Source organism: Merops nubicus, unplaced genomic scaffold, assembly GCF_000691845.1.
Source record: "Merops nubicus isolate BGI_N331 unplaced genomic scaffold, ASM69184v1 scaffold9107, whole genome shotgun sequence".
NCBI lineage: Eukaryota > Metazoa > Chordata > Aves > Coraciiformes > Meropidae > Merops > Merops nubicus.
This window is the reverse complement of record NW_008620947.1, coordinates 10,902-24,614: the sequence shown is the minus strand read 5'-3', so window position 1 is coordinate 24,614 and position 13,713 is coordinate 10,902. Positions and strand designations below refer to the sequence as shown.

The 13,713-nt window shown below is 38.7% G+C and overlaps 1 protein-coding gene across 1 annotated transcript in view; it reads right to left on the bottom strand.

Moving 5' to 3' along the window:
• The window catches only part of SHANK2 (SH3 and multiple ankyrin repeat domains 2), a 39,438-nt gene extending 35,157 nt beyond the window's left edge, over positions 1-4,281 (bottom strand). Inside the window, exons 1-2 of the mRNA XM_008944283.1 lie at positions 4,219-4,281; positions 2,376-2,511 (exon numbers count right to left, since the gene is read on the bottom strand). Coding sequence (XP_008942531.1) covers positions 2,376-2,511; positions 4,219-4,281 — 199 coding nt within the window. The remainder of the gene's footprint in view (positions 1-2,375; positions 2,512-4,218) is intronic.
• Between the last annotated feature and the right edge of the window lie 9,432 nt (positions 4,282-13,713).

The following is a 13,713-nucleotide window of genomic DNA, read 5'->3' as shown; positions in this document are numbered from 1 at the left end:
GTTGTGTTCTATAGGGAAAAGACTTTCTGGAGACAGTGCCTCACAGCAGTTGGGCCTCTCCTTCTAAGAAATGTACATAGCTAAAAATCTCCTGGAGACCAGCCAATCTCTGGCAGATTAATTTCATCTTTGGAGAGACTGTTAAATCTAAGAAATATAAGAAAGAAGATTCAAATTTTTCTTAATAGTTGTGTCGAGACTAGTGAAAACTGGTGAATCTCAGAATAACTAAGATCTTAAAACATCAAGGCAATCATCTAGCACAGAAAATCCACTGTGTGTTTTAGTATCCTGATAACAAATGCTTCTAGACGTCAGGAAGGAGTGTAACATCAGAAAAGATTATGCCAGTGTTGGTAGGAAAGTTGGAGATCTCCAGTAAGCAAAATTGGCTCTTGGGCACCAAGAAAAATGACGGTTTCTTAATAATTTTGGGCGATACTATACTAGTATCCTGATAACAAATGCTTCTAGACGTCAGGAAGGAGTGTAACATCAGAAAAGATTATGCCATTGTTGGTAGGAAAGTTGGAGAGTTTGCTCCAGTAAGCAAAATTGGCTCTTGGACACCAAGAAAAATGAAGGTTTCTTAATAATTTTGGGCAATACTATACACAAGGCTACACCACTTTGACAAGAGGTGGCCAAGTAGTTTGAAGGTGAAAAAGTGATGGAGGAAAGAAGTAGACAATGTTCTTCCTGTACCACCTATACCCACTATGTCAGCATCATCCTCTCCCTGTTAAGCTCCATCATCCTCTTACAGAGGCTTCAATGACAGTATGTCATGGAAAAAGCAAAAATAGAGCTCAGGTTCAGTGCCAGAAATGAGGCTGTGTAAGTACTGCACATATTACTTCCAGTCTGAGGTCTGCCCTTGCCCAGCAGGAGAAGTGACATCAAATCTGTGAGGAAACTGCACAACACACTGGCTTGTTAAATGAGGCTGGGTATCTGACACTGGCCTCACCAAAAAGGAGACCCATGGCAAGAAAATCCTCCCACACAATTCCCAAAGCCCAATGGCAACTGCCAGGGAACAAGAAAGGCAACCAACTAGCATCAAAAAGGGACAAGACTCAAAAGTGAAGGGTTTTGGCAAATGGCACATTATCAACAGGAGGCTCTGCAAAGGTGACAAGGAACTGGGTTTGTTTTTATAGAAGCAATTTCCCCTGGGGTTGTCGACAACAGCACTTTTATTTGAGGCCAGTATAACACATCCCAAAAGGCAGAGGTGAAAGGTTTGTTTAAAATGTGTGAACAGTGATTCTATCAAACTAAAAATAAGGCTGGACAATGTTTGGAGATGATTTACTGTAACATAACCCTTTTCCTCCCAAAGGTGCTTTATTTATGATTTTTTGTAATAATAAATAAGAATAACAGATGCCAAGAACACCCACAGCATAGACAGAAAATTTACTCATGGCCAAAAGGAGAACCCTTGAGTGTCAGCTTCTAGCCTGCTCTTGTGTTGAAGAGCCAGGAGGCTGAGGGACAATTCAAAAAGCTGGTGGGAGGGACAGGAATTTTCAAATCTGTGACGTTGCTGTATGGAACACTAGTTAGCAGCAGCAATCTTTTCTGCTTAATGATAATTATGAGGGCCTAATGACTTCCCAGAGTAGCTGTTACCTGAGAAACTCAGGGGTATCTAAGGTGAAGGCAAGAGTGCAAAATCAATCTATTTTTTGTCTCCTTTTTTTTTTCTTTTTTTTTCCTTTTTTTTTTTTTTTTTTCCTTTTTTTGGTGAAGTTTGGGTGCTGTGTTTTGCAGTAGGTGGAAACACTGAAATTCTTGAGGGAATAGCCCAATTTTATCATAGAGGTTAACCCATAATCTCCATTAAAATGAATATTAAAAATCTCCATTAAAATTAATATTAAAAATCCCCAACAAACTAAGCTGGCAAAAAAACCCCTTTGTCCTATTTGTACCCAGACAATTCTTCCCAAAGCCTCTGAAGCACATGGTCCTTGTACTAACTTCTCCTCCAGGTGTTTTGCAATCAGTGGTTTCAAGAGTGTGAAGCTAACCTCATCTCCAGTACGTTTGGAATTAACTAATAAAAGATAATCTGTTCCTTGTGTTTTTTTCTCTCTCACTACTGCAAGAAATTTAACTACAAGCCCTTCAAATATATAAATGTATAAAGAGCCATAAGGATGAAATTTCATGGCAAGCATGACAAAAGAACATCACCCTTTTGGCCGCATATTAATGTATAAGTAAGCAGAATTAAATTACACTAAATTAAATAGGAGAAGGGCATTTCAGCCATCAAAAGTTTATAAACCAGAATTTACGAACCAGTAATTTCACATCCATACTCTATTTTCTGTGGACTCCAGAAGGAAAAGAGAAAAATGTACCTTTCTTTCTAGCTGTGTCATCTGGATCAAGATTCCTCGTTACTGTGACCACCTTAAGGACTAGGTGATTGCCCCCTTGTCGAATCATGTTCACCACCTGCCTGTGGCCAACTTTCACCACATTCTCATTGTTAACCTGCAAAGAAAGAAAAGAGTCTTTTAGATCCAAATGCAGCAAACTTCTCTTCTGTCAGACTTAAAAACAGCAGGTGGAAAGAACAGGAAGATGGAGAATTTTTAATTACTGCCTTTTAGTAAAAATACATATTTAAGAAACAGTGGATAGCTACTGTGGTAACAGGAAAACAAAGCCAGCTCTGTATGAAATATGCAACTAATTTCCTTATAACTACCCATTAAAAAAAAAAAAAGTTAATGAATTCAACCAAATCTTTCCATTTCCATATTTTATTTCCAGCAATGAGCGTGCTACAAATCTGCATTTCATACACTAAAAATATTTTCTTCAATGACAGTCATTTTTCATGACTGTATTCTCCATAAATGTTTCTATGTATTTCATGCTCTCTAACATAACCAATGAGGCATTAAGAAGATTTTCTTTTCAGATTATCCAGGAACAAAGATATTCACTCCTGAAGCAAACTCTCATGTTCAAGAGACATTCTTTTATTCTATGCACTCTCCTCATCCCCCAGCATTTTCCTTGTGCAAGTTTGTGGAAGGATCTAATGTCCTGGAAGCAAAGGCAACAAGACCATGGAAGTCCAAAAGAGTCTTCATGGGAAAAGATGAGTTCACCTGAGCAGTGACTGTGATCATGCCAATTAAACTTTGTTAAATTAAATTAAATTTTGTTTAATGTTGCACTGCAACATTACACTTTAAAATATCCATGGGCTGGGTAATTCCTAGTGCTACATCATCTTTATTTTTGCTGTATACATCTTTCCTTAATATTAATTAGTAGACATAAAAGAAAGCATAGACATAAACCCCATAAGTAGGCATGGATAAAAGTAATTGAGTTATTCATTCAATCCGTAAGAAGTCACTGAAAGTTATCTGAAATATGAATGATAGGAGCATATAAGACTGAAGTGCTGCCTCTGCTATTTGAACATAAAAGATATTGAGGAATGGCATCAGTGATGAAGAGATGCTGCCAGAATATGTACTGGGAAGTTGATCTCTATCCAAATTCAACTGACTCAGTTCTATTTCACTGAGATCACTCAGTGCCTTCCAAAATGAACAGTCATTTTCAGAGTAAGTGTTTTTAGCCTCCTCTATTTATTCTGACAGGCCAGGCATCTCACCCCCTAAAGAATTTACAGTTTGGAGTAAAATCTCTCATTAAATATTATTGCCATTTAGCAGAACAACAGGCACAAGCAGACCCACTCAAAATTGCTTTTCCATCCATTGCATCAAAGGAAAATCTTGCCTTTTTTCAGGCTTTAGGTGGGACAAAAAGAATGATGATGAAATAACAACTTGGTAAACCGTATTTTCAATACAATGCTGCAGTCAAAAGTCTCAAAGCATGGTTGGTCCATGTGCTATGTCTGCAAGGTTGAGATGCTCTTTGAAGTGCTTTTTTAGTTTCATAGAGAGTGCTGTAGGTGTAACACATGCTGAACATCCAGACCTGTTGAGCAGGCAAACATGAAGTTCTCTCAGTTCTGTAGGTGGGTGATATAAAATAATATCAGCTTGAATAGGACTGTTGCTGTTTTCTTTTACACCTTCTTAGCATCTGGTATTTAATTACAAGATGTGGCATTTATTTAGCTGGACCAATGGCATCTAAATTTCATCTTAGAGCATTTTAGCAAAAGGAGTAATTAATTTGCTTACAAATTCCTTCTAGTATTAAAACCTCAACCAGGTAATTCTTTTCCACTGTGAAAAAGTTCATGTAATTAAGAACTACAGAATACATCTATTCTACCTTTACTGGAATTAAATGTTAAGGTAGCCAGCATTAATTACAATATAACCCCTAACGCTGTCAAAAATAGACACCTCCAAATAAAACTAAAAGTTAATATTAATCAAACACATGCACACTTCACTAGTGTAAAATGATAAACAGCTTCTGCAGTGCACCATCTGCTCGCATCAGCATGTGCCATGATATTTAACATTTAGAGCAGGAGCAAATCTATCTGACACGTTTTTTAAAGCTGCCTCAGAAACAGAACCTGTAAACGACTGTTTATAGCAGCTTTGTTTAAAAGGCACAGTTACAAAAGCTGCTACCAAGAAGATGTCTGTTGCAAAAATAAAAATATTGATAGGTCAAAGGATTATTTAACTCCAAGAGTTCAGAGAAACACCTGATAACACAGGAATCATGAAATCAGCAGGGCAGCACCTCATCCACTCTATTCAGCACCTCGGTGTGTAGAACTGTAGCATAATTGCAGAGCAATAAAATCAGAATTTTTAATAAAGAACTAGAATTTCAGTGTACAGATCCTCTATGACCTAGAATTTCAGTGTCAGATCCTCTATTTCTTTTAACATTCTTCACTATATTATATACAAGCAAAATGACCGTAGAGATGGTCATCGAATAAGACACCAGAGTTCTAGCAGGTTTGTTTGATAAGTTTTAGTCTGGTATTATTCAGCAAAACTTTTTCAGGTGTAAATAATCTGTTGAGACTGTCTCATCAGCAACGCAACACCTCTGAGCATGAAATATTCTGTTTTCCAAGACAAAAAGCAGTGTCTCCTCTTCACACCCCACCACCGAGACCGCAGCAGACGCATCATCGCCTCCTCCAACACCCTCCTGGAGAACTGGTAGTGTTTTGGGTCTTGTGTTCAATGTTTCACAGCCAGGACTCACACCTGCTTAAAGCTCCAAACCAGAGACTGGCATCAACCATGATGTTCCTCTTGCACAACGAGCCTTGAACACGACCCATGAAGAGTTCTCTCTCCAACGTGGCTGTTCTCTCAAGAGATGATTCAAAAATATGGAGTGAACCAGTGACAAAGAGAATGGATGGTCATAAATCTCACCATCTTCAGTATCCAGGTCCACCACTGACTTTCTTTTACCAAGGATTTATACATAACAACATCTAAACACCACAAAACCCAATAAAAATCATGCAGCTTTATTGAAGAATAAATAACGATGTGGTCTCCAAGAGCAAAATATCAATCAGGTAATCAATTTTTTTTTTCCCTGAGTGAAATACTCCCTCCACCAAAGAGCTCTCCATACAGAAGAGGATATATGACCACCCATGACATCATTAAGTTTCTCCTGAACATAAATAAAAGGATGCTCTTGTTCAAGCAACCTTATAATCCTTATAATAATTTAGCATGAGATGATCGCTAGGAGCACAAAGGAGAGGAAGAAGAAAAGTTAAAGAAGAGAGTGTCTTATATTTTATAGTACTTATTCCTCACAGAAGCTACAATTGGGTGTGTCCCCATTCTTCTGCCACACCCCACCATCAGGCAATATTTGATTTGCAAATAGACTCTTCACTGAGTCTGCCTTAATATAGTTTATTTACATGGGCAGGAGCATTTTTTTCCTGAAATGTGTAACTATACAATGGGATGGAAAATAGAATAAAATAAATACTTAAAATATAGAAATAAAAATAGAATAAATTCAAAATTAAAATAAATTATGAAAATGAAATTAAATAATAATAAAATAAAATAAAATAAAATAAAATAAAATAAAATAAAATGAACCTGCATATTGTTGGATAGCAGATGCACGAGCTGGAACATGTTCCCCAGAGCAGCCTTCCCGTAGGAAGGTGCAAAAGAAAAAACACTACCAGAGAAAGAGACCTTTGCAGAGTTTGTTCTATTAATAAAAAATAAAAATCTTAATTTCTTCAGTGCGTCATCCTAATACTTCCATTATCTAAACAATCTCTCAGTGGAAAATGTAGCCAGTCATCTTCAGCAGTGATTAAATAGGTAAAACTCCAAAATTGTGCTGAGAATGCCCATTGGTGCAAGGGGGAATAAACCACCTTGCAGTTGGCAATGCCCACTGTCAAAACGAGCCTCCCAGAAGCTCTTCCTGTCCCTTGAACTACCTGAAAAAAACAACAACCCCACACACACACACACTTACACACCCCTGTCTACACACTTTTTAAAAATCCACCATTTTTGGGGTAAAACCTGAACATATTCTAACCCAATTACAATTTGCACCAGCAAAATAAGTAGCATGCAAGTGAACCTGAAAGGATTTTCAAGGAGGTATTCTTATTCAGTGGGCTAAGATGTGAGAGAAAGAAAGACCTGGTGACCTGCACCATCTCCAGGGCTTGACTGGAAGAATCTTTCCCTCCCTGAAAACCAGCAACTGGTTGTGGAGTCTGTGGTTGTGTTGGCCTCAAACTCTTTGTGATGGGTTGGAGCAGGATTTAGAACAAACTTGGATCATGTTCAAAATTTGCTTTCTACAAGTATAGTTAATGTCAAAATTCTTATTATTTGCTCTATGTTAAAACCTCTAAGTACATTCTAAATGCTTAATGCTTCCACCAATGCTTGCCTGCTGTGATAATCCAGCATCATCCACAGGCTCATGAACAGCACAAAGGTAGATAGTCCACCCAGAAAGGTTCTGCTGCAAAGCAAATTTTAACAAATTCTGTCAGCAGCAAACTTTTCCCTGAGTATTACAGGGAAGGACTGAACGAATACATTTGCTGATAGAGTCTGGAGATCCAAATGAGAAGGCAAATGAAAAAGGTTGAAACCTAACAGATGTTTTGGATTGATATGATATTTTATGTACATATAAAATGCACTTAGCCACCAACAATTTCAAGATTCATTGTCTCAAAAAGCTGGCCCATGAATTTAACCTATGTCTTAGATTAAAATAGAAAGTAATAGCAGTCCCATAATGGAAATTAATTTCTGAATTTGTATCTGTAAACCAAATTATTCACATTATAACATGACTTAGACAAAAGCAGATGGCTTCAGTCCACTGGGCCTCAGCTATTGATTCATTTGAACAGGTCCTAAAGCAGGTTTCAAACAGCCTCTGGGAAAATTCCTGAAAACTTACTAATACAAAGAGGAAGTTAGTTTACATTCTGACCTCCAACACAAACATCTCTGGTTGTTATTTGTATCTGCTCATATCCCATTTAATCTAATTTAGCATAAAAGATGCTTCAGAGACTCCATGCACTCTGTTGACCTAAAAGGCACTATCGAAAACAAAAAGCTTCACAGAAGCAGGGATACAAGTGTGTGGGAACCCCAGCTCAAATTCTGCATGAGTAAGTTTTTCAGAGGAATCCACTGGCTCATAGATTTGCCTGGACTGGTGGCCTTAATGCATGGGAGGCTGTAAAGGAGATGAAGCCAGTGAGCAGGACACTGGACTAGGTGATAGCCAGAGGTGACTCAACAATTCTGTGATTCCACAGGGTTTCTTCAAAAGATGAAATATCCTAAGGAAGTACCTACAGCCTTTCAGAAAAACATGAATTGCAAGAAAAGTTTCAAAACCATCAGCAGCATGGCCACAGTACGAATCTCTTTGGAAGCTCAAATATTAGGGTGAACAAACAAGACAGAAGACAGCTAAAGGAAAACACCCTAGGGAGTTACCACATCTTGAGGATTTATATTTCATCCTGTCACCACTCCCTGCTATTTGCACATGGGAGAACCCTGTTCCATTCCTCTTGCAGCTCCCCTGGCAGGGGAAGGTGAATTGCCTGGGGCTTGCTCCCAGAAAGGGCAGCAGGACAGGCTGGAGACAGTCTCACTGGTAAAACCCAGTTACTTCAGCCAGGCAGGCAACTTCTCCTTCAACAGATTCAGGCGTGGTGAAAATGTTGACTTCAGAACTGCAGCACAAATCTGGACTCTGCCTGGAGAGAGATGAGCCATGCTTTTGAGGAAGGCTTTAGCCTGCATCTCTTCATCCCCTGGAGTAACACCAGGACAAATCTTCAGCTGCACTTAAGAACATATATTTCTGACAGAAGCACTGGAATGAAGAGGCAGCTCAGATCATAAACTTCAGACTCCTTTGTTGTCATGGCAACTGCCTCACATAATTTGTTTCTTAGCACTTAGCCAAGCTCCATCTTGGAACTTCTTAGATTTCTTGTGCCTATTAGGCTCCAAAACTTCTGAGCAGAAACTGCCTTTTTTTTTCCCTCTAATTTTTATCCTAGGTGTGACTATTTTATATCAATCCTTTTTTCCTCTGCTAAACTACCACTAGCCCATATAGCTATTTTCCCCCTACTCTCTATGCATTCTACAAACATCTCAAGTGGGAGCACTGCCCTCTCTTAGCTAAACAAGCATTTTAATAACCTATTATGAAAAGGAGTCTAAAACTCAAACAGAGCAGCTGAGAGAGTTACTTACACATGGCCAATAGTAAATGTTCTGAGATGAAGTTCAGAACAAAATATTTGATCCTAATGTCAGTTAAAAACTGTAAAAGCCTTGAACTTTCACCACAAGAATCAAATTATGAATTTTGCTCAATGATCACACAAATATGTATGCACAACATAACAAGAAATTACAATGGGGTGTTTTAATGGAACTTCCCTTATCCCTAGCTTACTTTAATTAAAGGTGTCCAATAATAATCCAGCCTTACTAGTAAAAATAAGTAATGGGATAATGTGCATCAAAATATTTTCTAAATAACATCTTCTTTTCTCCCATTAAAACCCCATTGCCAAATAACACAACAGCACTGCTCCTGTACAGAACTCAGGGGTTAGGTTGGGGTTAAAGCTGAAAGCATGCACTGTCAGAAAAGCAGCAGAGTTGAAGGTGACTGTTTATCTCTTGCCCATGCCATGGTTTAAAAGGTGGAACCATGTTAAGCTAGCATTCTAATCTACAATTTTGCATTTTGTGTACCTGTACCTAATCTGAAAGTTGTTGGAAGCAACTACTGTCCTCAGGAGACTACCTTATAGAGAACATTTAAACATCACTCAATTACTTGGACCCATTCCCATTAAAAATAATTGTCTCCATTAATCAGTACCTGTTACTATTTTGAATCATTTGGTTTCAGTCACATTTCTTAGGAGAGGTTCAATTAAGTTTATTGCAGCTGATTGAACTGCAGTGTACTGCAATCAATTAAATTACACTTAGGATGAATTTGTCCAATGGCTTTCAGGTGCAAGAGGTGGCAGTTTTTCATGTCATAAGTTCTCTTAGGAAAAGATCAAGTGAATTGTGCACATCTGGTTTTGCTCCCTCCTACATGCAGCTGAGGTTTCCATTTCTGAGGAAGCTTCAGAGCAATATTACACCCAACTGCTATACAGTGCTACGAGGCATTATGAGGTCGTGACCTACACTTGATATTTAAAGTGTAGGAGGTTAAATTTAAAGAAATTTAAACTGTTTTAAAGACTGTGACTTATATTAGCTGACTATTTAATGGCCTGGGAATGTCAAAGATGAACAAAAGACGTGTGGAGGTTGTTGGAGTGATTTCTGACCAGTTCTCATTTTCTGCATGCTCAGAGTAGTTATCAGACAGGTTTGCATCTGGGAACAAGCTTTGGAGGTCCACAGAGAGAGTCTGGGCTCAGTTAGGCCCATAGCTTGGAGAAGAGTCTGGGCACAGATTAAGATTTCATGTCCTTTCTCTATCAAATCTTTTTCCTCTTGCCACTCATCCCAATAACTCAGGAGCATGTCAGAGCCAAATATGTCATCGGGCTGGCTCACAATGGTCCTTAGAAGAGAGTGGCCTAATTTAATCACAGAGGCTGGATTTGCCATTCTCCTCCCCCTTGCCCCAATTTTGTGGGCATTGTATTTATTTGCTACTCCTGTCTTTTTAGCAGGTACTTATTTTGTACAACTGAGCTCCATTAGTACCTGACAGTTCACCCAATTTCTGGCATGTTTGCTTTTTTTCCTGGAAATAAACTCAGTGAAGGTAAGCTGATAAGTTATTTAAAAAAAAAAAACAACATTCTAATTTAAAACTCAGTAAAATTAAAATGAAGTGCAACAGAGAGCATCTTAACATTCATTTCATGAACATGCCTCTTACATTTAATTTGCTCTCAGATGCTATTACGGCCTATAAATTATTGTACACAGCCAGCACCAAAAATAGGGTACCAAAAATAGCAAGCTACAGGTCACCCATATACTAATGAAACATCTCTGGCATATCTGCCCTTCACAGATGGAAGCATCCATGAAAACCTAAAACTGCTTAACCATTGCAACCAGAGCTGCTTTCTCCTTCCTCTCACATACCCATAGTCCTCCCCCTCTGCTGGGGTTTGTTCTGAGGTCTGAGCAAACTGGATTTCTCACAAAAAGAAAATAAATGCAACCCAAACTGCACATCCAAGCAGTTGTTCTGCTGTGGAAAAGGAAATTTAACAGGCTCTTGCCCCTCTCCTCTCCTGACTATTCACCCCCACACTATTTTGCCATTCTCTCTGCAGTCATTGATGCTTTGTGAGACCCTTCTGATAAACTGGCTCCAGAGGGAAAAAATAAAAAGGAGGATAAATTTCATCTGGATCATCCATGACAGTGGATGGTTTCACAAATTATTGTTGTCATCTGATGCTGGGCCAGTGATGGGCAGCACAGTGGGCACAACAGTGGGATGTTTGGCTGGCAAGTGGTGGACAAGCATCCTTTGGCAGTGCTGCTCTACAACAAACCCCTGTTGCATCCCTCTGCTCTTCTGGGACAACTCTTTGCAGGGCAGCGTGGAAAACAAGCTCCTTTTTGGACAGACTGCTACCTATTGTAACCACTGATCAAGTGGTTCATTCAGAATTCACCTCAAGATTTATTGTTGCAGTGCTGGCATAATCCTGCTGTACTCCTGACTTTAAAAGAGGAGTTCTTTTTAGGGTTGAACATAACCTCATGTTTTTTATAAAGTGTGAAGCTGGGAATTGTTTAATTAGGGTCCGAAGCATTTAAACTCTTCAAAGTTCAGAGCTGTATTCTTTTTCATTGGGTAAGCACACACCAGCCAGACAACACAACTTAAAACAACAAATAGCATTTTAATCTAAAATAACACATAATATAAACTAACCAGTTCTATATGTTTCAATGATTGTCAGTTGAATTCTTTACAAGAAGAATCTACATCTCTTTGCAAGACTTGTAGGCAATTATTTTGTTCTTCAGAGATAGATGCTGCAAGGATGTAAGAGCTGCATAAGAGAGCTTTAAACAGGTAAAATAAATGTAAGCCAATATTCAGGCATGTAAAGACACTCCCCCTGTCTTTATGGAAAAGCACAAGCAAGAAAAACCTCAGCAGGACCAGCTCCAGCTTGATTTTTCAACCACATAGACCATGCCCTGTTGTAAAGCACATTTTTCTTCATGTTTCCTGTGTGAAGTTCATTGGATCATTTGGCTGTTGATTGCCCAGTAGAGTCATGCAGCCAACTTGTACTACAGAAAGGCATCCTTTGATTCAAAAGCCCTGATTTGATTAATTTTATGCTTACTGACCTCAACAGCAGTACTGACTAAAGAACCGGTAAAGAGTTTGTGCCTTCAGACTATTTAGCCACGGCTATGCCCAAGAACAAGAGTGAATGAGATGCTTAAGCATGTACAGAATAGTCAAAATCACACACACAAAAAAAATGTTTTCAGTGTTAGATTAGAGGTAACAAACATGCAGCAGTCAGTTGAGTCATGAACTTGGTGATCTTAGGAGTGTCCTACCCTAATTTAGAAAATTCCTAATTGCATTAACCATGCTGCAATTTTGTATTCATTGCCAAAAGAAGGTGCATGTTTTATACAAGACTTCTGAAACTGAAAATAAAAACCTAAAGGGCTATCAATCCTGGAGTCATAGCACACTGTATTTACACACATGGAAACGTTCACTTTAAAATAACCAACCAAACTACATGACACATTTTAAACTACCTATAAGCAAAGGATAAATTGGAATTACTAAGGTAAATAAAAATATCCACTCTGGTTGTAGCAGCTTGTTTGCAGAAAGAGATGATCTTCCAGCTCAGGTTAACAGCCTCTGGAACTCCACCACATGGAGTACAACTCAGCTGCCCAAATTTGCTTGCTTAGAATGTGTTATTTGCACAGCAGATGCAGTTTGTTCTAACTGCTTCCCAATTACTCATATAAAATCCAGTGCTGGTAATTTTGGTTCTTTAAGAAGACTAGATAGAACTCTACTATTTTGTTTCCAAGTTATTCTTCCTTTAACACTGCAACAGAACTGCACTATGATCCCAGTTCAGTGAATTCAGACCCACCTTGAGACCTCTAAGCCTGTGCTTTGGTTCAACAGCCTTGAAAAGAGGAAAATACCTAAATCCACTATAGTATAACTAACCAGCCATCAGCCACTAAAGCCCAATCAATGGAGGGGAAAAGCTCTAAGGGATTTGAACAACACAAACAATACAAATAATGGACAATCCTCTAGTATCTACTTTTGCTGAGGAGTGTCAGAATTCACCAGATTCAGCCACGAGGACAACAAAAATCCTACTCAACCTACTTCAGAAAAGAATATCAGAACATCTATCTGTGTTTATAATGTCAAATAGCCACAATACACAGCAACAAATCTCCAAAACCTCCAAAGCAACAAAAGACAACTTTTGCAGTTTTGCTCTTTAAAGAAAACAAATTTGCTTATAAGAGCAACTTCATTAATTTATCATGGGCCTTTTTGTTACCACTTCAAAGCAGCAACGTTCTAATTAACCTGCTATCCACACAGAACGACTTTTTCTCATCTCAAGCAAGAGTGTAACTGCAAAAAGCTAAATTCTGTTAAGAAGGAATGATTTATTTTGGTTAGTGAACAAGCACGGCAGAAGTACAACTGCAGACTCCTCAGAGCATTTTGTCATAGTGGATAAGAATCACCCATGCCTTCATTAAGTTTGATTTTATTTGTAAATAGTTAGAAGTAAAAAAAATCTATTTTTGTGTGATTCTGATGACTCATGGAGCACGAGGAAAAAATTCTGGCCTTTAAAGCAGCTCCACCTAGCCTACACAGAACACTAGTCCTGAGGCAACATCCCTGCAGCAAAAGGCAAAAGCAGCTGAGCAATGTTCTGCCTCATGCATTGCTCCAAGTCTTGTGGGTGCCTGCAGAGGCAAGGGGATGATGCAGCCTGGCCTTTGGAAACACTTGCTCCACAGTCAAGTCCTGTATGAAAAGATGGAAGGACTTCTTTTGAAACACTTCTTCCCTTCTAGTGGCCAAAAGGAACCCAAACCTGCCCTCCTCTTTCTCTCAACACCTAAAGTTAGGAAGAAAATGGCCTGCTTCACAAGCAGAAGTCAGCTGTGCAGTGTAGGGGATGAATCAGTG